The sequence below is a fragment of the Branchiostoma belcheri genome, unplaced genomic scaffold (assembly GCF_001625305.1).
Source record: "Branchiostoma belcheri isolate BF01 breed outbred unplaced genomic scaffold, Haploidv18h27 scaffold160, whole genome shotgun sequence".
Taxonomy (NCBI): domain Eukaryota; kingdom Metazoa; phylum Chordata; class Leptocardii; order Amphioxiformes; family Branchiostomatidae; genus Branchiostoma; species Branchiostoma belcheri.
Window position 1 is genome coordinate 531,990 of NW_017803047.1, and position 26,411 is coordinate 558,400.

The 26,411-nt window shown below is 40.9% G+C and overlaps 5 protein-coding genes across 5 annotated transcripts in view; 3 read left to right on the forward strand and 2 right to left on the reverse strand.

Moving 5' to 3' along the window:
* Positions 1-3,407, reverse strand: part of LOC109466214 — a 4,834-nt gene extending 1,427 nt beyond the window's left edge. Inside the window, exons 1-3 of the mRNA XM_019763881.1 lie at positions 2,997-3,407; positions 2,033-2,196; positions 357-505 (exon numbers count right to left, since the gene is read on the reverse strand). Of these exons, the coding sequence (XP_019619440.1) occupies positions 357-505; positions 2,033-2,196; positions 2,997-3,397 (714 nt within the window). The 5' untranslated portion in view covers positions 3,398-3,407. The remainder of the gene's footprint in view (positions 1-356; positions 506-2,032; positions 2,197-2,996) is intronic.
* A 1,057-nt stretch (positions 3,408-4,464) lies between these two features.
* LOC109466215 lies at positions 4,465-8,982 on the forward strand. Its single transcript, XM_019763882.1, has 5 exons — positions 4,465-4,669; positions 5,512-5,842; positions 6,522-6,670; positions 7,576-7,700; positions 8,783-8,982. Exons 1-5 carry the CDS (start codon positions 4,466-4,468, stop codon positions 8,865-8,867), a joined length of 894 nt encoding a protein of 297 aa, XP_019619441.1. The 5' UTR covers position 4,465; the 3' UTR covers positions 8,868-8,982.
* Positions 8,983-10,577: 1,595 nt separating this feature from the next.
* On the reverse strand, positions 10,578-13,073 carry LOC109466232 (ribosome biogenesis protein wdr12-like). Its single transcript, XM_019763904.1, has 2 exons — positions 12,720-13,073; positions 10,578-11,572 (listed from the first exon to the last, which is right to left on the reverse strand). The coding sequence occupies exons 1-2, from the start codon at positions 13,060-13,062 to the stop codon at positions 10,617-10,619; spliced, it is 1,299 nt and encodes a 432-aa protein (XP_019619463.1). The 5' UTR covers positions 13,063-13,073; the 3' UTR covers positions 10,578-10,616.
* A 1,853-nt stretch (positions 13,074-14,926) lies between these two features.
* LOC109466231 (very low-density lipoprotein receptor-like) lies at positions 14,927-20,109 on the forward strand. Its single transcript, XM_019763903.1, has 6 exons — positions 14,927-15,008; positions 16,279-16,398; positions 16,947-17,081; positions 18,014-18,096; positions 18,574-18,671; positions 19,769-20,109. Exons 1-6 carry the CDS (start codon positions 14,963-14,965, stop codon positions 19,956-19,958), a joined length of 672 nt encoding a protein of 223 aa, XP_019619462.1. The 5' UTR covers positions 14,927-14,962; the 3' UTR covers positions 19,959-20,109.
* A 2,496-nt stretch (positions 20,110-22,605) lies between these two features.
* LOC109466230 (low-density lipoprotein receptor-related protein 8-like) overlaps positions 22,606-26,411 on the forward strand; it is a 5,428-nt gene continuing 1,622 nt past the window's right edge. Inside the window, exons 1-6 of the mRNA XM_019763902.1 lie at positions 22,606-22,685; positions 23,215-23,334; positions 24,007-24,162; positions 25,084-25,224; positions 25,528-25,656; positions 26,158-26,298. Coding sequence (XP_019619461.1) covers positions 22,640-22,685; positions 23,215-23,334; positions 24,007-24,162; positions 25,084-25,224; positions 25,528-25,656; positions 26,158-26,298 — 733 coding nt within the window. The 5' untranslated portion in view covers positions 22,606-22,639. The remainder of the gene's footprint in view (positions 22,686-23,214; positions 23,335-24,006; positions 24,163-25,083; positions 25,225-25,527; positions 25,657-26,157; positions 26,299-26,411) is intronic.

Consider the following 26,411-nt stretch of genomic DNA (forward strand, 5'->3'; position numbering starts at 1 on the left):
GATATTAGTACCATTCTACATAGTTTTATTTTTTTTATGCTTGCTCTCATATACTCACAAAGTGATACTAACCCTTGTCCTGCTGGCATTCCTGGCACAATATTTTTCAATAATTTCATGTCTTAATCAGATCATAGACCACCAAATTTTTTTTGCCCTGCAGTGGCATAGTTACTTCTGCATTCGTTGCGTTTTGCTGCAGTGTGATGTGTTAACGTTGTACAAGAAATACCCCCAAATCGTACATATACAGGGTGCTATATAGACGGTACTGTATGTGCTGAACTTGTTGTGCTCCGCAGTACAAGGGTTAAGATTTGTTAAGGTACACTGCTCTACCTGACAGGAATGCCTACCTCACTTCTGGCATACTCTTCAATGATGTCCTCCCTAGACATGCCCAGACAGGCCATCACCATGGTGACCACAATGCCTGTTCGGTCCTTCCCATGAGCACAGCAGAGGTTGGCAGGCAAGTTCTTGGGATCGCTCAGGAGTTTCAGAGCTGGAAATAAAGAAAGCTGGAAGTTTAATGCAGTAAATGTTAAAAGCTTCTATCTATTACTCAGTAACACTGCTCTACAAGTGCACAATTCACAGAAACAGAAACATATCAGTGTAACAGAGCAAGACACACCCATACTGAGAATATACTACTAGAATATATGTTCTACCGCAGTTAGTAGTCGAATCAGGATCTGAAAATGAGTTTAAAATCCAGACCAGAGCTGGAAATGCTTTTTCTGCATACATTGTACATTGTACCTGAACTGGTGCAGGCAACATAGGCCGTGTTTAAGTGAAGTCATCCAAGGCGTTATACATGTGGTTTACCCCGAAGCCGGTTTCAAGTGGTTCCATCTGAACGCTCCAAATCACATTGAAAGCGCCTTGATCCCAAGCCACTTCTAGAGGTGGTTTCGAATCGGTTTTCCCGCATCGCGATTTGCGTCTGAACGCAATGTGATTTCAATGTAACTTCGCCTGGTCATGGATTACAGGGTGATATTTCTTTATTCATATGCAATACCAACTTTTACGTGGCAGCAACTTAAAGAGCTGCAGTAATGGTCAAATAATGAGTCCGTTCTAGGGCGAGCTTCACCGCCTCTGGCGGGACCACGTCGGCATTCGGCCGAGATACGCTGGGAGGGGGGCATCAGCAAGCAGGTCGTTGACCTCTGACATTAATAAGATGCTACCTAGTGTGTTTTCATCAAACAACAATAAATGTACTAGTAGTTTCGGAGAATCGTGATCGGGCACGTTTTAAAAGGAATGTATGGCACGTGGACCAGATGTGAGGAATGTGAGTTACCCGAATCGTGGGTTTGGGTGACTTCACATAAACACGGCCATAAAGAATAACATGCACCTGATTTTACTTGCAAGTTTTCTTTCATACTTCCAGGCTCTGCATACACAAATGTACTTCATAGGTGATAACAGTTAATTTAGCAAATTCAGAAAAGCGTTACATGATGTTTCAGATTAGGGGGATTTGAAATTAAGAACTTAGGAAATTACAGAATTCTATAGCATTACCAGCAGTTGATAAAAAGGCTAGTGTTGGCAAGTGTTTGCTAGGGTCAGTCAGGAAACACAACATTTTTTCCTAGGGCCACACCAATTTAATTTGTTGGTTAAAAGATTCGCCCGCTTCATTTTTTTCTGATTTGGAAATAAAAATAAAAATTCAAAACCAAATGCAAAATGCTCATGTTTTGCCCTGAACAGTTGAAAACAGTCCTTTTTATCCTAGTTGTTACAGTTATTCCATCTTTCAATGCAGTGGTTCATTGTTTAAATTTTGAACCAGCCTGGTGTGTTGACTTCATGGCTCCTATCATACCATTTTGCCCCATAGTAATAGGATGCCTAGGCCTGTTTTTATTTTTATTTTTTTTATCGCCCGCCCGCTCCATTGTTTTTCTAGAAAAATCCGTTAACCAAGAAATTAAATTGGTGTGGCCTAGGCCTTTAATAACATACTGTCACTATTAAAAGACTGATAAGAACTTGTAACACATACCTGAATATATTGCTCCTTGGCTGAGTTCTACTATGTCTACATACTGCTGGGTCAGGCCTGCTTTGTTCAGTGAGTTGCGGGCAAAAAACCTGACAAAGTTAATGTAGTGGGTCCAGAAGATGAGATCGTACACGAGGTACATGAGAGAATATAGCTGCATATACCTGCAAAAATAAACAACATATACCAAAAAATAAACAACATATACCAAAAAATAAACAACATATACCAAAAAATAAACAACATGAAATGGTGAATACATGTAGTACAGAATCATCATTGGGGGTGTAGAAATATTCTAGTCAACACGACGAAGGTTAGACATCCAGGGGAATTATGACTCAAGCAACTGGATAGGTTTTGAAACACTTTTGCATTCACGAATTTAGCCTTCAGAACACTGGCTGAACACCCCTCGACCATGGTTAGGAGCAGTCCCAATGCAAATTGTTTTATTTGTTATACCAGCAGAAATCTAGAGAAGAAAATTAAAGAAAACAAGAAGAAAATCCCTACAAACTTTTTTTTTCTGGTCTTTAAAAACTGGAAACACAGCATTAAATTTTCCTTTTAAAAGGCCATAGGCCATGTTGATTTGATTTTATGAATGACATCCTCTGGGAAGCCCAAAACTGATGCGAGCATGCATGTGAAAAAAAAAATAGCAAAAAAATAAAGTTGCTTTCATTATGAAATCTACGTGGTCATGAAGGTGACAAAAGACACTGTGAGTATGTTATGGTATGGTGAACAATATCTTAAAATTCATTTCTTTACATTTTCGTCTTTTTGTTTGGTTTTGGCATTCCACGACATTGGTATTGTTTTCCAATATTCCTTTTTGCAACTTATATATTTGCTCATGTTGCAACTGTTTTGTACGATTTAAAGTATGGTTGAAAACGTCTTTTTTTTTTGAAACGGACAAAAATTAATGCGCGCGTGGATGTCAACATGGCCTTACCATGGAACCCGTGTGAAGACACTCCAGATGTAATGCATGGTGAAAAAGTTGATAAAGTAGTGAAACCCCCCGGGCTTGACATCTCCGTTGGTCCCCGGTTCCCCGTTGTTGTAGTACCGGTATCGCAGACCGTTCGCGCGGTCCCCCCTAGCGGGCGGCTTGACTTTCACAACCCGGAAGTCTTCGTCCACGAACTTTGTCTTCCCTTTGAAGGAGCGGTACTCGTCTACTGAGCGAAAATCGACGATGGAGCGTAGCCCCAGCCTCCGGAAGGTCTCGTAGTCCTTCTCCGTGATCAGGTCTGGGCGGGAGGAACGATACAGCCGACCTGGGACAACGGGGCGAAAGTTTGGGAGGGATTTTAGCGGTACCGGCGAATTCTGAGTGATGGTGGCAGCCATTTTGGGTACATTGGGCTGTTTCAAAAATCACGGAGGGGTAGAAGACATAGATTTGGAATGAAGGTTGAAGAGGCTGGACTAAATGACTAGAAACGATAGCTTAGGACATTGAAAGAATAATGGTGATTGATCATAGAGAAATTGTCTATGACATACGGCGATTAGATACTATAAACTCAATAGAAAAGGAAGGAGCTAAAAGAGTATGACTCGAACTGTACCCCCTTTGTTTCGTGGGACGGTCCACGCCCTGTGATCTTAGTGGACGATTCCATTTCTTCAACGGAGGGTCCACGTTAACATGTTCTCAAGTGCGATGAAGCGAACCAACGCTAACAAGGCTGGACTCCAGGCCAACAACAGAAGGCTTGTAATCAAGTAGAACTCGTTTTATAACGTGTTCAGATTTTCTGGCCTGCGTGGAAAAAGATTATGTCGAGCATGGATAATGTTTAACTTAAAGGATCAATGTTTAAAGGTCACGATGGTTCATTTCATGGTGGAGAATAGCACATGCAAGAGGCTTTAGAGGTAAATTCTTGTTACCTCCATGAAAAATGGAGGTATTGTTTGTTGTATTGGCGCGTCTGTCTATGTGTGTGTGTGTGTGTGTCTGTCTGTCTGTGTGGTGTGTGTTTGTGTTTCCGCACATTTGTAGTCAGCATAACTTCAAAACACCTTTATGGATTGTGATGATATTTGATACGTTAGTAGGTCTTAGGAAGTCAAAGGTCAAGGTCAAATATTGGCCTCCTGGTGGATGACCTTGGTACTGCAGCAGAACTTCCAGTTTTTGTATCTTTTGTCCTTAACATGATATGGTCTTGGATTTTTTGTGACAGATAGATTTTCCTGTCAGCAATAAGTGGTGTAAGTTTGGTCCCCCTAGCAGCTTGTTTTGGAACTGCAGGTTAGTTTCTCGTTAAAAGTTCTTTTAAAGCAGATAAGTCAAGAAAGGAACAACGTAGTTTCATTATCTTTGGTGTATAGGCTTATAGAGAGATCATGTACATAAACTCTACATATTTCATGGAGGTATGAGATCTCCGAATGCTTGTTTTCAATAGAATGACCTACATGGAGTTTCAATCCCTCCCCAACTTCCGTTCCGTGGTACCAGAGAAGCTGTACCGCAGCTCAAATGTTGACAACGTCACACAAAAAGACGCCGACCAACTGTCACGTCTGGGCATCAAAACCATCCTCGACCTGCGCTCCATGGCAGAATTCGACGAATCCAGCGCCCCTAGGCTACTGGATAACACATTTCAGGTTCGTGTCACTAGTTTCATCAGGCCACACCAATTTAATATGTTGGTTCTCAGATTTTTCCAGAAAAAATATGAAGCGACAGGGCGAAAAAATAAAAATAAAAACAGGCCTAGGCATCCTATTATGGCCCAAAATGGTACAATAGGAGCCATGAAGTCAACACACCAGGCTGGTTCAAGATGTAAACAATCGTCATTATTATGAATTTTGAACTTTTAATGATACCACTGCATTGATTGATGGAAAAAAATGTAACAAGTAGGACTCTTTTTACACAACTAAGTCTTTTACTCAGCCGACGTTTCGACGACCGTCTGTCTCCTTCCTCAGGGCAATTCTGACTGGTTCACATGGCATTGCAGCACAGGTGTCGCTGCTACAGATGCATTCACCAGTTTCCCATCCCCAGAATGCAATGCAAAAACAGGGGGTCTAAACTCATTTGCATAGGACAGGAAGGTTGAATCTGACAACAAATAGAGAATTAATTTTTTTGAATATGTGGTTTGTAACGTTATAGTGGTAACGCTATACTGATGCTGTAACAAACCACATGTTCCGCAAAAACTTCATTCTCTATTTGTTGTCAGATTCGTCCTGTAGTAATTTAATTAATGTTGAGCATAAAATGCCCCAACACCTCAAAACACAGTGAAAAGCAAGCTGTTTAACGTGACACCAGGATCATTCCGATGCCTTCCTGTCCTATGCAAATGAGTTTAGACCCCCTGTTTTTGCATTGCATTCTGGGAATGGGAAACTGGTGAATTCCCAAATGTGCAAACGTCGGCTGAATAAAAGTCTTGGTTGTGTGAAAAGAGTCTCTTCACTCCGTATTTCAGGTTGTTTCGGTGGAGGTACAACAGCGCAAACCTCAGCCACCAGAGCTCCATTTTAAAGCCAACAAGGCGGGGCCACGCCAAGACAAGAGGCACTACTTTGTCAGCTGCTACGACAGACAGTATTTTACGGGAGCGCTACAGCGAAGGCCCTGGTACCAAAAGATCTACATCATTATCACTATGATCCTGGCTTGGCTCGTAGACACGGCTCTACGTACAAACAGGAAGTATTTGAAAAAGGCGACAGTGAGCGTTGTACTTTCCGGGGACCAAGGGATACTTCAGTGGTACAAAGACATGGTAGACTTTTCTGCTGGAAGCATGTTTGCAGGTAAAAATGCAGTACATATCATCAAGAACTTTGAACTTTCTTGATGTCATGATCTTTATTTATAGGCCAAATCTTATGCTTGTTTCTTTTAGCACTTAGATGGCACCCAATGCAATTTCAGGGCAGCGAAATTTTATTTTCAATGTCAATCTTCTGCCCATTCCTTTAATGCTCTAGTAGTAAGTTGAATCAATCCTATCCAGTATAGCACACTGATATCTGTGTGACAAAAATGTGATGTCACTGACGAAAAACTGTTGCTCTCTATCATAAATAGCTGTACATATACCTCCCTAGCCTATTCATGTCTAGGGTGGCAATGTACAGCATCATCTCAAAGTAGATGTAAAGGAACATATCTATAATCATTTCCAAGCACATGTAGGGTGGTAAATGTAAGAGTTATCTCCAAGCAGATGTTGGTGGCATCCATGATCTATTGAGTCATCTTCAAGCAGGTGCAAGGTTGCATATGTCAGAGGAACAACTATCACACTGATACCGTGCCGAAATGCCAGCTTTTTGCAAAAGCACTTGTTTTGTTGTCCTGACATTTCATTGGATGCCTATAAACCTGTTTGGATTAAAAATTAACCAGCTGGTAAAGCTAGTTGACTGTATGCAGTCTCTTCTAACTTACAGTATTTGCTTTCCAAACTCTGGTTTTCTACTTATTTAGCTCTGAAGATTGTATCAGACCCCCAAAACCAACCAGCTATAGTCTGCTGCGCACATGGGAAAGACAGGACAGCTATCGTCACCGCCTTGGTACAAGGGATGCTGGGAAGAAAGAAAGATGACATCATTGAGGACTATCACAAATCTGAGGTCAGTGTGTGCTTATTTGATCTACTAGAGACAGCATTGAAATGTAAGTTAACATTTAGTAGCCAGGGCTTTGACTAACCCTGTCCTTAGTGCTGAATCTGAAATCCCTTAGTTATGTTTACTGAAGGAAAACATATTGTTTTTTTGCTCTATTTCTTCTTCTTCTGTTCCAAACACTAACCTTTGACCTGGCCAATGGCCTCTTTTGTCTGTCACCATAGTAACTGGTGTTGGGTTACATAATGTTGCAATTTCATAGTAGGCATTTAGACTCTTGCCACCATATACGTACATGTATGTGAATGTGTTTGAGTAAAAATTAACAGAGCAGACCATATAGACCATATCCGAAGGTAAACATTATGCATTTGCTTTGCAAATCTTACTTTTCTAGCAATGTTAAGTTTCGCTCAGGTTCTTCTTCTCTAAACCCGTAAGGTCAATGACCTGATGGCTATTACCATGTTATCTGGCGAGGTAGCAGACACCCCTTGTGTAGCAAGTTGAAGGGGGTGGTTACCATACATATGAATGTGTTGTAGTAACATTAAACAGGACAGTATACGTAGTTTGTTTGGCTAGACCATGTTTTATAAATGTTGTCTTTCTAGTCTTTCATTGGATTTTTTAAACTTCTCCCTACTGCCTAACTCTGTAACCTGGAAATTGGTACCCTACAGCCACTTTAGTGTACTAAAGGTTGAAATAGGACATCAAAGTGAACATGGAAAAAATAAACTTGTAATGTTAGCAACGGAAAATAACTGATTTTAAGAATCCAGGCTGTTATATTTAGCCATTCTCATGGTGAAGTGTAAAAGACAAAAAAGTCACTAATATACTCTGTAAAAGCAAACATTGTTACATTTGGTAGACAGTATTACTACTATTGTTTTTTTCCACAGGAAGGGTTGAAATCATTGTACCAGAAGATGTACAATGATATTTGTGAGACGTACGGAGTACCAGAGTCCTACCTTTATGCCCGCAAGGAAACCATGCAACAACTCCTACAGTACATTGATCAGAAGTATGTCATCTATGGTTAGAAGTCTATGGCAGGGTTCGAAATTATAAAGGTTGCCCAATGGCCACTGACTACAAAAATTCAGGCTGGGACAACTAAAAATACACTTTTGGACATTTTTGGGACAATAGAAAAATAATCAACATCAGAATGTCAGCCCTTCTTTTGTTTATCAGGCACTCATCCCGACTTTTGGATCAGGAAAAGTACCCCCAAATTTCCTGTCTACTCTGCAATTATAATGTGCCTGGGAGTGAACATAAGTTGACTTCAAGTTGAAGTCATACAATACTTCCCAAAAACAGATTGGGACAGTTCATCCTCATGTCAGGAAAACTGAAATTTATTTTTGTGACAGTGCTGGGACAATAGGAAGTTAATTTTGAGCCCTGCTACCTTTGTTTGTTTGTTTATTGGTTCGCATATATTTAATAACAATAAAATGAACATATTACTGACAGTAAAATAAAATGCTGGGGAAAGATATGAAGCCATAGTGGCTTGTCTAGGATCTTCCCCGACAAAATTAATTAACAACTGAAATAATGCTAACAAATCAAATGGTGATAATAAATAACAATAGGTAATTAATAAATTTGATCAATATGATCAAAATGATAATAGTAACAAAACAAATAGTAACATGAATAACAAAAGTGATTGATAAATAACGCTAATTAGAAATGATATGTTAAAAACTATAACTTTAACGTTAACAGAACTTTAACTGCAGTACAGACATTGGCAGAATTGAAGCAATAACTCAAGAAAATAAATGAATTTTAAAGAGAAACGGAAATTCAAACTTATACAGATGAAATCAAAGTAATAAGAAATCAAATGTCGGTGGGAAAGAAAAGTAGGTGATTTTAAAGATTTCGTTTAAAGCTAATTATTGATGTTAAACATTTTAGGTGGAGCGGGAGATTATTCCAAGTTGTTATACATTTGAATGTGTGTACCTTTATAATATTTTGCAACACACGTTTGTCATTTGTCTTTTCAATTGTTGGATGAAACAGTAAGAGGCTCCCTATCATGAGCTGAAAATCATCAAGCCAAAACTTCACTATTTGCTTCCACAGGTATGGCTCTGTGGAATCCTACCTGCTGTCCATCGGTTTCTCCATGCAGGATTTGGATGAGATGAGGAGAAATATGCAGGGATAACAGACTGACTTTACTTTACCTCTTGAACAATCATGGAGAGGTCAAATTTCCGAAAATAATTTCATCTGATTGGTGAAACATAGGATATTGGGGGTTTTCAATTTACATACATATATTAGGCCACACCAATTTAATTTGTTGGTTCTTGGATTCGCCTCTTCATTTTTTTTCTGCTTTGCAAAAAAAAAAAAGATTCTGGCTCTAAATCAACTCAAAAATGCTCATATTTTGCCCCCAACAGTTGAGGAAAGTTTTTTTTCTTCCTACTTGTTACAGTTTTTCCATCTATCAATGTATGATAGATGGTTTGATTAAAATTTCCAAATTCATTGTTTGAAATATTAACCCAGCCTTTTGTGTTGACTTCATGGCTCCTATCGTAGCATTTGGGGCTGGAATAGGATGCCCAGAGCTGTTTTTATTTTTTTCACCCTGTTGCTTCATATTTTTTCGGAAAAAAAATCCGAGAACCAACTTAAATAGGTGTGGCCTTATATACTAGTAGGTATAGAAGCAGTACTGACTCCAGTCAAAGTGTTTTAAGGAGGGTGTGTAATAGACATCAAAACATAATTAAGCAGGTGAGAGTCTATACCAGTTGTGTAAAACAAAACCCCAATATATTCTTGGAATAATGGTACTGTCAACGTAAAATCTGCTACACATTTTTTGTGATCAGAATATCCTTAGATTATTTTTACTAGAGAGACGATCTTTGTAAAAAAAACTTATAGTGCAATGTACCATGTTTTTGAAGATGCCGATGCAAATAGATGCAATGCAAATAATATTCATACATTGAATTTGATAGCTGTATGTATGTAGGTCGAAACACTTGTATCATCTTATATGTGACTGTTATCATAGGACAGATAACGATGCAGCCAAAGAAATACATATTGGAATTGGGAAGCCATTTAATGTCAGTGCAGAATTCCATCTTCCAACTTTTTTTTGTTATTGTTTTAGAATAAACAAAGTACTCAATGTTGATGTTTTTTACCACAAAACCATACTTTGTCTATTGTATAATCTTCCTGAACTACTTTTTAGTAAAAGTAACATTAAATGTAAATGTAAATGTAAATAGAACGATTAAAAAATAACAGATCTGTCTAAATACAATGTAGTTTATACAGAGTAAACAAAGGATACACTTGGCACATGGATTCCAAAATCACTACATTTGATTAAACTATTTCCTTAAACTTAAATTTGTTGTCTGTTTATGTGTGTTTGACATCTTGTATTTCAATTATAATTGGAAGTGTGAGGTACTGCAGTATTATGTTCTTCCTAATTGTTAAGGTGGTAAAACAACAGTAATTTTCCTAGGTCAATTAGGCCACACCAATTTAATTTCTTGGTTAATGGACTCGCCCGCTTCATTTTTTTCTGATTTGCAAAAAAAAAAAAAATTCAGAATCAACTGCAAAATGGTCATATTTTGTCCTGAACAGTTGAAAACAGTTCTTTTCTTCCTACTTGTTACAGTTATTCCATCTTTTAATGCAATGGTATCATTAAAAGTTCAAAATTTATTGTTTAAATTTTGAACCAGTCTGATGTGTTGGCCTGGCTCCTATCGTACCATAATAGCCATAATAGGATGCCTAGGCCTGTCTTCATTTTCATTTTTTTTTGCCCGCCCGCTGCATTTTCTTTGTAGAAAAATCTGTTAACCAAGAAATTAAATTGGTGTGGCCTTAGAATACCTCATTAGTATTTTCTTTACTTGATAGTGTCCCCCTAGTTTCCCTGTTGCCTGTCAGGCATACTGGTCAGCAGGTCAGAGTAAGAGAACGTGCACAGTTGCTTCTCTGCCCCCCCACAGATCAACAGATCAGGAATGGACCAGTCTGCGCACAGCAGTTTCTCCCTGTGTCCCGACATGTTGTACAGCGGCGCTCGCGGGCTGCGCGTGTCCCACAGCTTCAGCGTCTTGTCGTACGAGGCCGACACGAGGTGGTGCTGGTTCGTCGGGGACCAGGCTACGGCGGAAACCCACCCTTGGTGCGCGGTGAGCGTGGACTCAACCAAAACGCCCTTCTGACTCCTCAAGTCCCAGAGACGGACGTGCCTGTCCGAGCTGCCAGATGCAAGCAGGTGGCTGAGGTTGGAGTACGCGACAGCGTGGAAGGCTTTGGATCCCGTTAACGTTTCTTTCGGAACCCCGGCCTCCACGTCCCACGTCCGGATGGTGTGGTCCCATGATGCACTACACAACGTGACGTCGTTGATCCAGGCGACGGATGTTACGGCTTCCCCGTGACCCTGTAGGGTCATCAGCGGCGTTCTCGTCGGTCCCAGCTGATCGTGCTTCGCTTTCTTTTTCCCTCGTGGTCGCTCTTCTTCCTCATCTTCCTCTGCCTCACCCAAGGACCAGAGTTTCACCATCTTGTCCCAGGAGCCACTCGCAAACCTGTCTGCAGTAGGGTGGATGGCCAGGCAGTCCACACTGCGAGCATGCCCCCTACAGCACAGCCTCGGTACTGCAGTCCCACCATCTCTGTCCCAGTCCCACAGCACGATGAGCTGGTCCTGGGAGGCGCTGAGGAACTGACCACCGATTGCTTCCTGCTTGACCCATGCCACTGCCTTGACCGGCTCCGTGTGTCCAGTTGCCGAGACCAGGTTCTGACCGGCTCTAGTCCAGACTTGGACAGTGGAGTCATAGGAACCAGACAGGATGCAATCTCTGTTACCTGTAATTCAGAAATAATACCTTGATAATATTATATGTAATAATTATTATATATATATAAGGTTATGTATATCATATTTTACAGGATTGACAGAATAAACTTTATGTACATTTCAATATTTTTTTGTTTACAATAGACTATAGAGAAAGCGATACAAGGCAATTATTACCTATGCCAAGAAGGTTACAGTACTAGTATGTGTGAAGGGTTGCAGATTTTTTAAACATTTAGTGTCTTCAATACGAATATGTGCATATATGACAGATTAAGGATGGCACTGAAAGGACAGATTTAACCTTGACCAAGAGTTGTTTTGTGAGAGAGGTATTTAAACAGCAAGGGGTCTTCCATGTTACATTGTACAACAGGCGCCTAAGAATATAACTTTATACTATATAATAAAATAACAGAAATAACTAAGAGTTCTACGACCTTTAGATACCATTACTTTGTTGTTGTTCTTCTTCTTCTTTAACGCCTAATATCTCACTAGACGTGGTCTCGGTACATAATTCTTTTTACCTGAGCGCCCCCCTCCCCACATACACTGTAGGACAAATCGGGACATGCACCCATATAGAGTCAAGTCAAGTTTATTGCGCAACAATTGCATTGGATACAATGTTTGGCAAATAACACTTAATAACTATAAGCTATTTCTACTAGTGTACTAATATAACTTTAATACATGTATATATGTTATAATGGACTGTTACATTGCACATTGCTGTGACATTGTTTCTCTTTTGTATAGCATTATGTACATATATATTTGGCCTAGATAAACAGATACGTATCGTATACAGAGTCGGGGCATGCATGTTGAAAATTTCTCTACTTGTCCCAGGTAGTGTTATTTTACTCTTACATGATATCATTAGTTTTTTCCTTTCTTCGTTATAGTAGGTAGCCTGGGTACCATCCTACTTGTATGCCGGGGCTCCCACACTCGCTTCCCTAACAAGTAGGGAGGGAAGCGAGTGTGGGAGCCCCGGCATACAAGTAGGATGGTACCCAGGCTATATAGTAGGGACATATCATTACAAAATGGTACTCATCTTCAACTTTGTCTTCATATGGGTGCATGTCCCGATTTGTCCTACGTATGTGGGGAGGGGGGCGGTCAGGTAAAACTATTTGTACGAACCTTGAACGCTGCTTATCCAGTCTTCCTGCTGGATAGCAGTGCGTGGTTCTGGTGCCGGCTGCCGTAACAGGAACTCTATGGACACGACTCTTTCCGCAGTCAGCCCCTTGCCCTGCATGTGCGAGTTGAGCGGCAGGCGAAGGAACTCGCCCTCGACCAGGAAGTCGAACTCCCTTCGCGAGCTCTCCCCGTCGCCATCGCTGGAGTTGAGGAGCCCGTTGATGAGATCGTTCAGTTCTAGAGTGGTGACGGTCGCCGGGACGGAGAAGACGTCCTCGCTGACGGCGAACTGAGGCTGTTTGGTGAAGAACTTCGCCTGCACGTGCGGACCGGACGACGCCATTTTGTCCACAAGTCCCGTCTAGTTAGATGGCATCAAAACGTAAATGAATAGATCCAAAGAATGCGATGGTTACGATTCTTGCCAAATTTCTTGCACATTTTACAATTAAAAAATAATTATTTGGGTTTCTAAATTTCTGGGACCCAATTTGAGGAAATATTGCATTTTTACGCGCGTACATGCAGCTTTGTACGATTTGCAGCGGTTAGTTAATGAAAGTATAGGGTCAAACAGGGGTCAAGCAGTTGCGGTCCAGGTCAAATAAGGTCAAACCACCTGTGGAATCCAAATTTGGTTCGGTCCATAGAGCCGATTTAATACGTATTAGAACTTAATTGACACAACAAAAGTACAGCGACTTTCGTAAGGTCTAAAACTACATGTAGATATACAGACAAATACATGGGTAAAACTTACGTACAAAACAATAGACGAGTCAACTAATACTACTTGATGTAAGGTCTAAACATTCTTTGATATATTTACCTATTTGTACACAGTAAGGGTTATATATTACCTTCTAGGATGAAATTAAATTCATCTATAGCATGAAATATAACAAACTCTGTTGGGCAAGCGGAGAGAAGGTTGAACAGCTTTGTGCGTTTATCGTTATATAGTGTACAATTCAAAATAAAATGTTCGTATTCAATATCATTGGGACAGAATGGACTTATCCTAATGATACAGATAGCTTTGCAGGCTTACTTTAACAGTTGCATGTACAAATAGCTAGGCTGGGAAAGCCCAGCTGTCACCGATTTCCTTCAAACAATAAGGCCGTGTTTATGTGAAGTCAGTGAAAGCGCTTTACCTGTGGTTTACCCCGAAGCCGGTTTCAAGTGGCTCCATCTGAACGCTCCAAATCACATTGAAAGCGCCTCGATCCCAAACCACTTCTGGAGGTGGTTTCGAATCGGTTTTCCCGCATCGCGATTTGGGTCTGAACGCAATGTGATTTCAATGTAACTTCGCCTGGTCATGGATTACGGGGTGATATTTCTTTATTTATATGCAATACCAACTTTTACGTGGCAGCAACTTAAAGAGCAGTAATGGTCAAATAATGTGTCCGTTCTAGGACGAGCTTCACCGCCTCTGGCGGGACCACGTCGGCATTCGGCCGAGATACGCTGGGAGGGGGGCACCAGCAAACAGGTCGTTGACCTCTGACATTAATAACACGCCACCTTGCGTGTTATCATCAAACAGAAATAAATGTAGCTCAAGTGAATTGTGATCGGACACGATTTCACAGTAGTGTGTGGCACGTGGACCATATGTGAGGAATGTGAGTTACCCGAATGGCGGTTTGGGTGACTTCATTTAAACACGGCCATTTTAATAATGAAACGTGTTACACGCACAACCATTTAATGATTAGCCCTAAATTTTCCGGTCCTTCAAATATTGCGTGCTAAGCAGGATGTGATATGTTTGCTGAAAGATAAAAGCTGGTATCTATTGTAAGGCCATGTTGATTTGATTATATGGATGGCATCGACGCGTGCACGAATTTCCGTCCGCTTCTACAAAAAAAGTTTTCAACCATACTGTAAATCGTACAAAACAGTCGCAAAATGAGCAAATATATACCGTAAGTTTGGAAAACTATACCAATTAGAATGCCAAAATCAAACGTAAATGTAAAGAAATGAATTTGAAGAGTAGATTATTCGCCATACCATGTCATTTGTTCATGACCACGTAGATTTCATAATAAAAGCAACTTTTTTTTTTGTTTGCCAAACTTTTTTTTATTCGCACGCTCGCATCAGTTTTTGGGTTCCCAGTGGATGTCATCCATATAATCAAATAAACATGGCCTAACTTCAAACCAGAGTGAACCCTTGGTGCAATCGAGCATATCGTTAGAGTGACTCTTCCAGCTGTGTTCGGTATGGAGTTTGCTGTGGTGTTCCTCCTGATTTTCAGGGCCGCCCTCGGTAAATATGGACGGAGTTTATTCCTTTCTTCAGAGACTAGCTTATTGTTTAGTCTACTAATCTGAAACTCTCTTGGAACACTCTTACTTGATGAGCATATGGTAGTGTCTGGTTAGCCTCTACCAGGCCTCTAAGGCGACTGGAAAGAGTAGAAATTGACCTAATAGACAGATAACACGCCAAGGGAGCTAGTTTGCTAAAGAGTGCTGATTTTGGCTAATTGGCCAAACAAAATTTGGCCAATTTCTACTCTTCGCAACCAAGTGCACTTCTGAAGCCTGGTGGAGGCTAGTGTACAAGTTTGGGGGTAGTACAAACATGTTAGCCTCTACCAGGCTTCATGAAGCGGCTGGAAAGAGTAGAACTTGGCCAAATAGACAGATGATATGCCAGGGGTGTTTAAGAGAACAGTTTGCCACTCCTGAAACTCTTAGCGCGGGCCAACTCCCCCGTCATGGCATATCATCTATCTGGCCAATTTCAACTCTTTCCAGCCGCTTCCTGAAGCCTGGTATAGAAGTTGGAGAGGAGCAGGTTGGGCAGGATATGCTTCACTCTCATTATAATAGTAATTTAAATATATTCTTGTACTAGTGACTTGTACATGTATATGGGCAAATATATTCGGATCAAAGTATGTACTCTCCAAGCAGAGGTTTTGGCTTATTTTTGCCGTGTTTTAGGCTTTTTATTGGGCTTTTTTTTTGCACTAGTATCTTTTTTTATACCGTTGGGCTGGCATAATTAAAGAATACCAGTGCAAAAAGAAAAATCCCGATAAAAAGAGTCTAGAACACACCAAAGATACGCCAAAGCCCAAACCTCTGCTTGGGGGGTACAAAGAATGTATAATGTACAAAGATGACGATAATATATCTGCTCTTTTGTATATAGTAGAGGGGATTCATTCCTCAAGCTACCGACATCTCTCACACGCAGTCGTCCCTCAGTAAGACATCTGGAGCCGCATAGTTCCCGTTTAGAACTTTTATTCAGCCTGTCACACGACCGGTTTCGCCTGTGTGGCTTCTTCAAGTGTACAGAGGCTAATGACACAAGTGCATGAAGGTCTCACTTATATACCTTTCCAGTACATAGTGCCCTCAGGTCAGTTACATGGCGTTCAGATCGCCCTGACCTGTTACATAGTTCGTTCTAAACGGGAACTATGCGGCTCCAGATGTCTTACTGAGGGACGACTGCGTGTGCAAGATGTCGATAGCTTGAGGAATGAATCCCCTCTACTATATCTCTGCTCTTTTGTATTTAGCCTGTGATCCGGGTGAGTTCGCCTGTACGGACGGGTCAGACTGTGTGACGACCAGCTGGCTGTGTGACGGCTGGCAGGACTGCGATGATAGCTCGGACGAAGTACAAGCAAACTGCGACGGTGGGAACAACAGAAAGAAAGATTGTGTTTGTTTGTTTGTTTGTTCGTTTGTGTGTGTTAGTGTGTGCGTGTGTGTGTGTGCTTGTTAGTAAGTACATGAATGCATTTGTTTGCATGTGTTTATTTGTGTGTGTGAGAGGGGAAGAGAAACAAAGTGAGAGATAAGAGGGACAGATAAAGATGGAATATTGCAAAAGAAAATGAAAGAGAAAGAATGAATGAATGAATGAATGAATGAAAGAAAGGAAGTCAATTTGGATGGTAGATTGTCACTGAGAACCAATTCTAACCTATGTTTGAAATGAAAGAGAGTAAGCTTAAGACTGATAAAGAAGGAAAGATTGCGAAATTTCTAAAGAAAAAAGGAAAAGAAAGACAGACAGAAAGGAAGAAAGAAAAAAGAAAAGAAAGAAAGAAAGATAGAAAGAAAGAAGGAAAGAAAGAAAGAAAGAAAAAGAAAGAAAGAGAGAGAGAGAGAAATTAGTTGATTTGGACGGTAGATCGTCAATGAGAACCCATTATAACCTGTGTATTATGTAACTTTGCAGCCCATCCCTACAACTGTGACGCCAACCAGTTTGAGTGCCCGAACAGTGGCCGCTGTATCCCGCTTATATGGAGATGTGATGGCGATGATGACTGTGGGGACTACAGTGACGAACAGGACTGCTCTCAGACTGTCGGTACGTGAGAAAACCTTTTTTTGTACAGGCCTATTAATATTCAAACCGATCATTTTGTGGCTGCAAAGACAGAATAAAATTTGTTTAAAGTCAAAACTTTTGGCCCAACACAAAAAATTCTCTCACCTAGAGCTTTCGATCAGTCACTCTGGTCTTCCTCAGTAGACTGACCCAGTGAAGCTTGTCACGTGGCTTCTTTTAAGTGAGACGTCAACACTGGGTCAAAGGTATCTGGTAGACGATGTCGGCCCCCGTCGCGGTTCAATGAAGGGTGATGGTACAGAATAAAATTGTCCAGACAGTTACCGTTTCATCACCCATTTATTTATTTATTTATTTATTTATTTATTTATTTATTTATGACGATTTACCACATTTGTGGAAGGATTGACATAACAGGTGACTATCACCTTTTCAAAGATGTCAAACCTGAGACCAGACTGTAATGTTTGAACCACTCACACCGGGAAGGTCCCCTACTCTTTTCGATAAGTGTGGTGGGTTCTTTAACGTGCGTGAGGTGTGGCTCTCCCAAACATTGTCTGGCTAATGGATAAAGCCTGGTTAATTTTATTCTGTCTTTTCGAATTCAGCCACCAAAAGATCTGCTTAGAGATTACAGAGGCCAATTAGCCTATCCAATTATCTATCATGAAAGCTGAAAAGCCAAGGTATCTACCCGGTCGCGTGGAGGTACACAGATTCTTTATTGACTCGACCAAAGGACAGGGAGTTTCGTTAGGGGGCGTTATATGAAGCTCCTTGCTAAAACTAAGATCAAACAAAACTTAATACAATTATGATACAGGAAGTCATTCTACGTACGTATGCAGAATATATGTCAGAGGAAAAATTAGAAGTAGAATGTATTCTTTTCCAAGTAAAGGTGTAGCAAGTACATGTGTACTGCACATTCGACTGTTTTTCTGTAGCCCCTGGCGGAGGCGGAGCGGGAAGCAGCTGCAACCACGTGCAAAGTTCGGACACGGGAACTATTTCTCTTACTAACTACCAGGTGATATATCTCATTCTGTGACAGGAGATTCCTTCTATTTTTATGTTTACCGAAGGAAAACATATTGTTTTTGCTCCGTTTCTTCTTCATCTCCAAACAGTGACATATGACCTGACCAATGACATGATTTGTTGACGTCTGTCACCATGGTGACTGGTGTTGCGTTACATAATGTTGCAATTTCATGGTCTGCTCTGCTCCTGTCACCATATACTAGTAGTACATGTATATGTGAATGTGTTTGAGTATGAATTAACAGAGCAGACCATGTGCGAAGGTAAACATTATGCATTTGCTTTGCAAATGTTACCTTTCTAGTTCTATATCCTTTATATCTTCCTATCAAATTTCTATGGTTCTATATATACACACACTAAATGTTACATATAACATAGACAAATATATGGCGTTATCTTTTTCAACATTTTGCATTCCCTGGTAATGCATGAAATAATACCATGTTGCTATTGTTTCCAGAACAACCAGGACTGTCTTTGGACCATCTCTGTCAGCTCTGGCAATGCCATCGTGCTGCAGTTCACTAGCTTCTCGCTAGAGGAAGACTCTTTTTGCGAGTACGTAAACAAACTTATCTTCAATTCTTTACACACAACACATCGAAATGGCAGAGAAGAGCATATTTGTACATTAGCAGCGAACATGACCATTTATTTCGTAGAAAACTAGAATTGAAACACGCACGACCTGTCAATTGGAACATAACTCAAGTTATTTTTTTGATTTTTTAGAACACAGCGGTGTTCTATTTGGATCACTTGAGGTCATATGCGGGTGATTATTGGGTTGTTTAATGTATGCATTGGGATGAATAATGACCCGATTTTGACTCTATTTGTGACATTTCGGCGTCATAAGGAATGTGGAATGGAGCCTTCTGATTGGTCAACGTCACCCGGCTATATGATAATACAAATTATTAGTGCCACTATCAATAATGACAGCAGTGTCAACTGACTCAATATTATGTTAGGCATATCCTTTGCTTGGTACGGTAAGAATATCCAGGGAGCCATCCGGTTTTGTACCCAATTTTTTAGGGGCAGTGAGTGCAAGGGAGCAAAACGGATGGCATCCAGGCTACGTAACGAAACGACGATTACTAGTATGATAATTTAAAACAGTGCAAATATACAAAAGCCAGGTTATATTGAGTGAATGAATGAATGAAGTTTATTGCTCAACAACACAATCGTACAAGGTACAATGTGTGGCAGTAATACAACAATACTACAAAACTTTACTTGCTACAAACTACTATCTAAAAAGTATTTGAGTTACCATATGGTCATGTATTGATGATATGTTCTCGCTTATGGAATTCAATACAGAAATTGGCCTACGTAAGCAGATATGGTAGATGGACATGACAATAATTCATGGAATGTATCGTACTGTGTACCAGATTGGGTGAATTTTGTCTTTAGTAGTAATAGTCTGTAACAATGTATCTCTTTCTTTGCTATAGGTGGGACAAGTCATAACAAAATGAAATTCATCTTCAATATTCTTATTACATGTGGGGCACAGTCTCAGTGAGTGACTGGTGTGTTGTGGTGCCGACCTTTTATATGCAACACTGTGCCAACTTTTGGGACAATTCCCACCATAAACAACCTTCCTTGATAATGCTATAACGTTACCTTACACCCAGGTACGACTACGTGGCTGTCTATGACGGACCGACCGTCACCTCCCCTCTCCTCGGCAAGTTCTGCGGCTCCACCCCGCCTGGTCCTGTCCGGTCCACCGGTAACCAGATCGTCGTCCGGTTCTACTCGGATTACAGTGGAGTGTACGACGGATTTGAGGCCACCTATACCGCCGTGCCACTTAATGCTTAAAGCTGCATTAGGCCACAGCAAGTAAATTTTATGGATGACATCCTCTGCAGACTCCAATTCTAATGCGAGCGGGCGAAAAAAACAAGACGGGCCGAAAAAAACAAGGTTCCTACATTTCAAAATTTCGACGCAATAATGGTACAAATGGTTTTGATTCAGTGGGAACATCACATATACACAGCCAGCATCACATATCACTGCATTAAAGTAAGAAACAACACATTAAATCAGAGCCTTTTCTTGTTTCCTATCTTCATAGTTATCTGCCATCCACCTTCCGGCATGGCAACAGACATCTTTGCCCATTTTCGGCTTGTTGACCACTGTCCGAAGGCAACAAAATTTCTTGTTTTTTTTTTCCAAAATCATGCGAAAATTAATGCGCGCGCTGATGTCATCCATAAAAATTACTTGTGTAAAATCAGGATGAAACAAAAAGTCAATTTTCTGGTTATTTCTTTACAAAGTAAATTTAGTCAACTCTACTCCATTGCAAATAAGTGATAATTCAAGAAGTATAAGTGCCAAAATATGACGCCGTACAATTGTCTTTGACGCTTTAAGAGTATGTTTAAAAGCTGGAAACATAACTGTCAGCCATGTTTGTTTACATTCTGGTATTTTGTGGTGGTGCCACAAACTAAGTGCGCCTCATGTGTGCTGTTTTAATGCACACCATAGATGCACCACTAGAGAGAATCAATAAATATTGCAAACTCGAACGGAAAACCCCTCTCTTGCGTCTGTTTACTAGAACATAAGAAATCCTAATGTAACTTCTTATACGTGAATCATGCTCAAATAAATTGAAAAACACGAGATGACTTTGTAGCAACCTCTTTAGATCTTTTAATAGTACATAATTATATACATTTTAGTCAGCAAAGTTTGCAAATGACGTAATGTAAGATTCGAAGCAAAGATCAGAAATATATATATAGAACATGTGGCAGATAATACAAGTTTCCATGGACGAGGATGCTAAAGCAACGACGAGTTGATTGAGACAACTATCTGTCTGAAAAACACCTCCCCAAAAGTATCAATCACAATGTTTGCTTTTTTATAGGACGACACGTGTCCATGACCCCGGTCATATTGTTCTGTAGAGCGATTTTTTTCGTGACTTGTTATGGCTCAATTAACTAGGTCAAACGAATCTCGTGACGAATTTATGGCTGACGTGGATCAAATAAGTTTAAAGTTAAAACTTTTGTTCCAACATAAAAGTTCTCTCACGTAGAGCTTTCGACCAGTCACTCTGGTCTTCCTCAGTAGACTGACCCAGTGAAGTTTGTCACGTGGCTTCTTTGAAGTGTGACGTCAACACTGGGTCAAAGGTATCTGGTAGACGATGTCGGCCCCCGTCGCGGTTCAATGAAGGGTGATGGGCCCTGATGTGATTTTTTTGTGTTGGAACAAAAGCTTTAACTTTAAACATGTAATTACCAACACAGATGAACTTTCATGATAAAGGACCAAATAAATTTGGCTCGGTGAAATCAAGGACGCTTTACTAATAAAACGTCCTTGGTGAATCACTGAGGGAAGCTTGGGCAATGGTGAATAAAATCTTACAGGTTCTTTTGAGTATCCAGGAAGACGATCAGGCTGATTTATTAACATTAGGAAATACACAACTTACCCGAACCACTTTGTTTTTTTTGCAACGCTGACGACAACATCGCTTGGAGAAATATCGATTTTATGTAGTGTTCTGAAATGTAGAAAAAAAGGTCTCCCGTGCCCTTATGCAGAGCATAGGGTTTTGGTGCCCATGTCCATTTCCGTAGCCCTTGGGCGGCACACAGTTGTGCAGGGCACTACAGCAGGGGGCTGGTCCGCTGGTAGTGTTGTGTGCTTGACCTTCCCACACTCTTTCTCATATGTGCTGAGTGCTAAGCAGAGAAGTGTGTACCACTTTTTAAAAAGTCTTTGGTATGACCCGGCCGGGGTTTGAACTCACGACCTCCCGGTTACAAAGCGAGCACTCTACCAATTGAGCTATTGCACCCGTAGCTTTGAAATGCAGAAACGACAAAGTCTAATATATCAACTCATAATACTTTCGAAAACCTAGCTCTTCAGTACAAGCAAAGTATAAGCACTTCAGTTACATGGTGAGTATAAAGTTTCCATGATCTTTAAGACAATTGATTCTTTATTGACACAACAAAAAGTACAGGAACTTTTGTATGTTCTTGTACAACTAAAGATCTAACAAACGTTAAATACATGTATGGATAACGTCATTTTACGTACAGAATATATGTATGCGGCAAATTACATACAGAATATATGTCAGTGGTAACGGTAAAGGTTAACTATTCTCTCACATGTAGTCTCTAAGATTGAAACATTTTTTAATGTTAAGACATAAACGGCCAGGCGTGTCAGGGACGCATGAGCTTTTGCGTACGTTGATGAGACGTCATCGAGACAAGTTGGTTCCATCATTTAAAAATTCCCTCAGCATTTCTATGTTTGTTTAGTGTGAGACACCATGGGTACAGCCAGGTGTTCAAATTCTAACTGTTGCACACGAAACATCCGCTCAGGTAGATGTTAAATACTAACATGAGATAGGCACAGCACACTTTGCCCTCATTGCTATAAAAAGCACCCACAGAAGAGAGGTCAGTCTGTTCAACTGTTGTCGTCCATAGCTCTAGCTCGCAGCCATGAAGGTCTTGGCGGCATTTTTAGTATTTCTCGGAGTCGCACTCGGTAAGTGATATGTATCTACATTCTTCAAATGTGATCAGTTTTAGAGACAGCACGTGTTCTTTGTGATGATAGTTTTAAACGTTATGCACTCTTTGTTACCGTCTGGAACTTTGGACAATGCGAATGGTTCGTAGCAGCACAACAAGGATGAAGTAAGTTATGATCATAAAATTCGTAAACAGATAAGCTTACAGTCATATACGAGTACGTGTACATATATATAACGTTATAGTCAGTCTAGCTCAGACTAGAACATATTACTGCGCAAATCAAACACCGTTGAGAAGTACTAGCATCAATAGAGAAGATATAAGTCATTGACATTGATACAGCACCAACACTTTCTCAACAAAGAATTTTTATAATTCATGTTTGAGACACTTTTTGTTGAAATAATATTTATACAGAATATAGGGATTTTCTGTATAGGGATTACATAACTGGTACATAACAACATTGCCGGTTGTGTAAAGAGAAAACCCCTATATCGTATATACATGTTGTTTTGTTTCAATTTTACATCTTACAGCGTGTGACTTTGACGAGTATGACTGCGGTACGGGGAACGGGTACTGTATCCCCTCCACATGGGAGTGTGACGGCTGGGACGACTGTACGGACGGGGTCGACGAGTCCAACTGTCTCGCTGGTAAGTTTCTGGATACTTTGTCCATAGAAAGCAAGACTATCATGTTTTAGACCTGAATTTCTCTCAATGGATCAGCAAAATTAAGTGTATATTGACGTATGACGAAAGACTCAAAAGTGACGTGCGGATGAAAGAGACTGATAAGAAGGCAGAAAAGAATCGAGTCGTGTTTTTATTAGATTGATGTATATGGCCTTATGTTACGTTGTGTATTATATTTGCCTTCATGTCGTGCTGTATACGTCAGTGAATGACAACAAGAAGAATAGCTTCTAGATATGTATGCTAAGTGTGGTTACGAATAAACTCAACTAAGGCCTCATTACCAATAGAAAATTGTCCGGATCGAGCCGAATTGATTCGCTTTGATCAGGCTTCGATCCGGCTCGATCCGGTTCGAAGCCGGCTCGAATCCGCATCAAAGCGAATCGATTCGGATCGACTTGGATAATTTTATCCCAGTGGAAAAAGGGCCTTAAACTAAGGCCGTGTTTATGTGAAGTCACTCAAGGCGTTTTACATGTGGTTTACGTAAAGCGAATCGTGATCGGACACGGTTTCAAAAGGAATGTGTGGCACGTGGGCCAGATGTGAGGAATGCGAGTTACCCGAATCGCGGTTTGTGTGACTTCACATGAACAAGGCTTAAAACCAGGCCCTTGTTCTGTCCAGGTGGTGGAGGCACCGGTCCTGCGGAACATAATTGCATTGCGGCCCACCAGCACACATGTGATAACGGCGGCTGTGTGCCTCTGAACTGGGTGTGTGATGGCGACAACGACTGTGGCGACTACAGTGACGAACAGAACTGTGCTGGCGGCGATCCAGGTGAAAAAAAAACACGCTTCTTTTACAGACAATACAAGAATTTAGAGATATCAGACCTCCGTGAAATATTTAGATCTGGTGTGGTCGTGACTGTCCTCTTATTCTCTCTACTGTGAAAGGGAAATAGCCTCTACCAGGCACCGCGGATCGCTGGAAAAATAGTAGAAATTGGCCGATAGAGGGATAGTATACCAGAGAAGATCTAGGGCCATAGAAGCTACAATTTGCGACCCACCCGTTTCTTTGTACGAATAATAGGGGGATTAATTTGATATCGTTTGAAGCTTGCGACTCCGCACAGGCTCCGTGGGTCGCAAGTTGGAGCTTCTATGGCCCTGGATCTTCTCTGGTATACTATCCCTTTATTTCGGCCAATTTCTACTATTTTTCCAGCGATCCGCGGTGTCTGGTAGAGGCTAGAAGGGAAACCACAGCTGTCAAGAAGGTCATGTAACTAAAACACCTGTTAAAACAGCTAGCGCTGCCAGATGTAGACGTAATTAATGACTTTCTCCCTCTAGAAAGGACTGAACCCAACTGCCACAACCTTACCAAACGCCATTCGGAAACACAGACACACACACGGACACACACAGAGACATACCAAAAACAATGCCTACTTTTTAATGGAGGTAATAAAGTTGTATGTACATTAAAAGGCTGTGATAGCATGTTGATGATCAAATCCTTTTGAACAAATCTTTCTGAGGAATAATATTTCTTTTATTTGTAAAAAGCAACCGTCCCCAAGACGTCGTGCTCTGTCTAAATGTTTACCTGTTTAAAACTATGGCACGCTCTCTTTCTGACATTTTTTGATAGACCTTGGCTATCAAGGTTAAGTGTACACAATACAGTACTAGTATATAAGCCACTCCATTTGACTGTACCTTAAAATAGCTTTTTTTCTCATTGTTTCAGGTCCATTGACCCCCACTCAGTGCTCCAGTACCCAGTTCGAGTGTGATAACGGTCACTGCATCTATAGCAACTGGGAGTGTGACGACTACGACGACTGTGGTGATAACAGTGACGAACAGAACTGTCCTGGCGTCGACCCAGGTGAAGATTCCTTCCACGGAGAAAATATCGTTTTGTATTTATCTGTACATTACCAGGCTATGATGGCATGTTCAGTATCAAATTCAAAGGATGGCATCTCTTTTGCAACTAATAGATATCCTAATAAACGTATCAACGAATCAACATTCCGTATCAATACAAACGTCATCTTTGAAAAACAACCTTTCCCTGAAACATCTTATGTTATGAAATGAATCGTATTAATAATTATACTGTATCATCTTTCTGTCAAGACGTTAACCCGTTTCATTTTTCATTGAGCTGCCATGCCGACTTTTTCAGGCCCAACTCCGTGCGCTAGCAACCAGTTCCAGTGTGATAACGGCCAGTGCACGTACAGTTCGTGGGTTTGTGATGGTGATAACGACTGTGGAGATAACAGTGACGAACAGAACTGTCCTGGCGTCCCAGGTGACTTACATACTGTACTGGTAATTGATATACGGTAATTTTTAAAGGCATAAAAAGAATTCAATGCAATCTCAGGGAAGCGAATTAGAACATGAAATAGCTAGCCACGCCTTCAAGTAAAAGAGTTATCAACCAAAGATTGAGGTATCCAAGAATTCATTCTTTCCTGGAACTATCGCAGAGTGGAACTCGCTGTCACCACTGAAGTACAGTAGGGGCATTGTCATTAGATAGCTTTAAACAGTGCCTAGAGTTAGATGTTCAAGGGTAAGCGGTATCAAGTCGTTCGATGTGATGTAGCCAGCTGCCGCCGCGCCACGTGCCTGCAAAGCTGATGTGTTATACCGGCTATACAAATACAGACACAGAAAACAGAAATATTCTGATAACCTAAGTCTGATCAGACAACTTCCAAACTTCAGCTAACCTTGGTCGGCTGGTGTTCGGGGAAAGGTTCTGCAGGGATATCTGACTTGTGCAAAATCGCTCCACCCCCTGCAGATCCCGATCCCGTCCCCACGGGATGTTCCAGTGACCGGTTCGAGTGCGATAACGGCCGCTGTATCCTGGCGAACTGGGAGTGTGACGGTTATGACGACTGCGGGGACAACAGCGACGAGGAACACTGCTCCGGCGGCGGAGGTCAGTGTTGTTTGTTAACTCCATATACATTTATGAAGGAATTGTATTGTTTTTGGTCTCTCTCTCTCTCTCTCTCCAACCCCCTTTCTCTCCCTCTTTCTCCTCCCCCTCTC

Bases quoted from the DNA above. Each gene is read 5' to 3' on its own strand.
- LOC109466215 (XM_019763882.1), top strand. From the start codon at position 4,466: ATGACCTACATGGAGTTTCAATCCCTCCCCAACTTCCGTTCCGTGGTA. The intron at 6,671-7,575 runs GTCAGTGTGTGC...TTTTTTCCACAG, and splicing joins AGGACTATCACAAATCTGAG to GAAGGGTTGAAATCATTGTA. The intron at 7,701-8,782 runs GTATGTCATCTA...TTGCTTCCACAG, and splicing joins CTACAGTACATTGATCAGAA to GTATGGCTCTGTGGAATCCT.
- LOC109466232 (XM_019763904.1), bottom strand. From the start codon at position 13,062: ATGGCGTCGTCCGGTCCGCACGTGCAGGCGAAGTTCTTCACCAAACAG. The intron at 11,573-12,719 runs GTTCGTACAAAT...TCTGAATTACAG, and splicing joins CTGGATAAGCAGCGTTCAAG to GTAACAGAGATTGCATCCTG.
- LOC109466231 (XM_019763903.1), top strand. From the start codon at position 14,963: ATGGAGTTTGCTGTGGTGTTCCTCCTGATTTTCAGGGCCGCCCTCG. The intron at 16,399-16,946 runs GTGGGAACAACA...GTAACTTTGCAG, and splicing joins AGTACAAGCAAACTGCGACG to CCCATCCCTACAACTGTGAC. The intron at 18,097-18,573 runs GTGATATATCTC...TATTGTTTCCAG, and splicing joins TTTCTCTTACTAACTACCAG to AACAACCAGGACTGTCTTTG.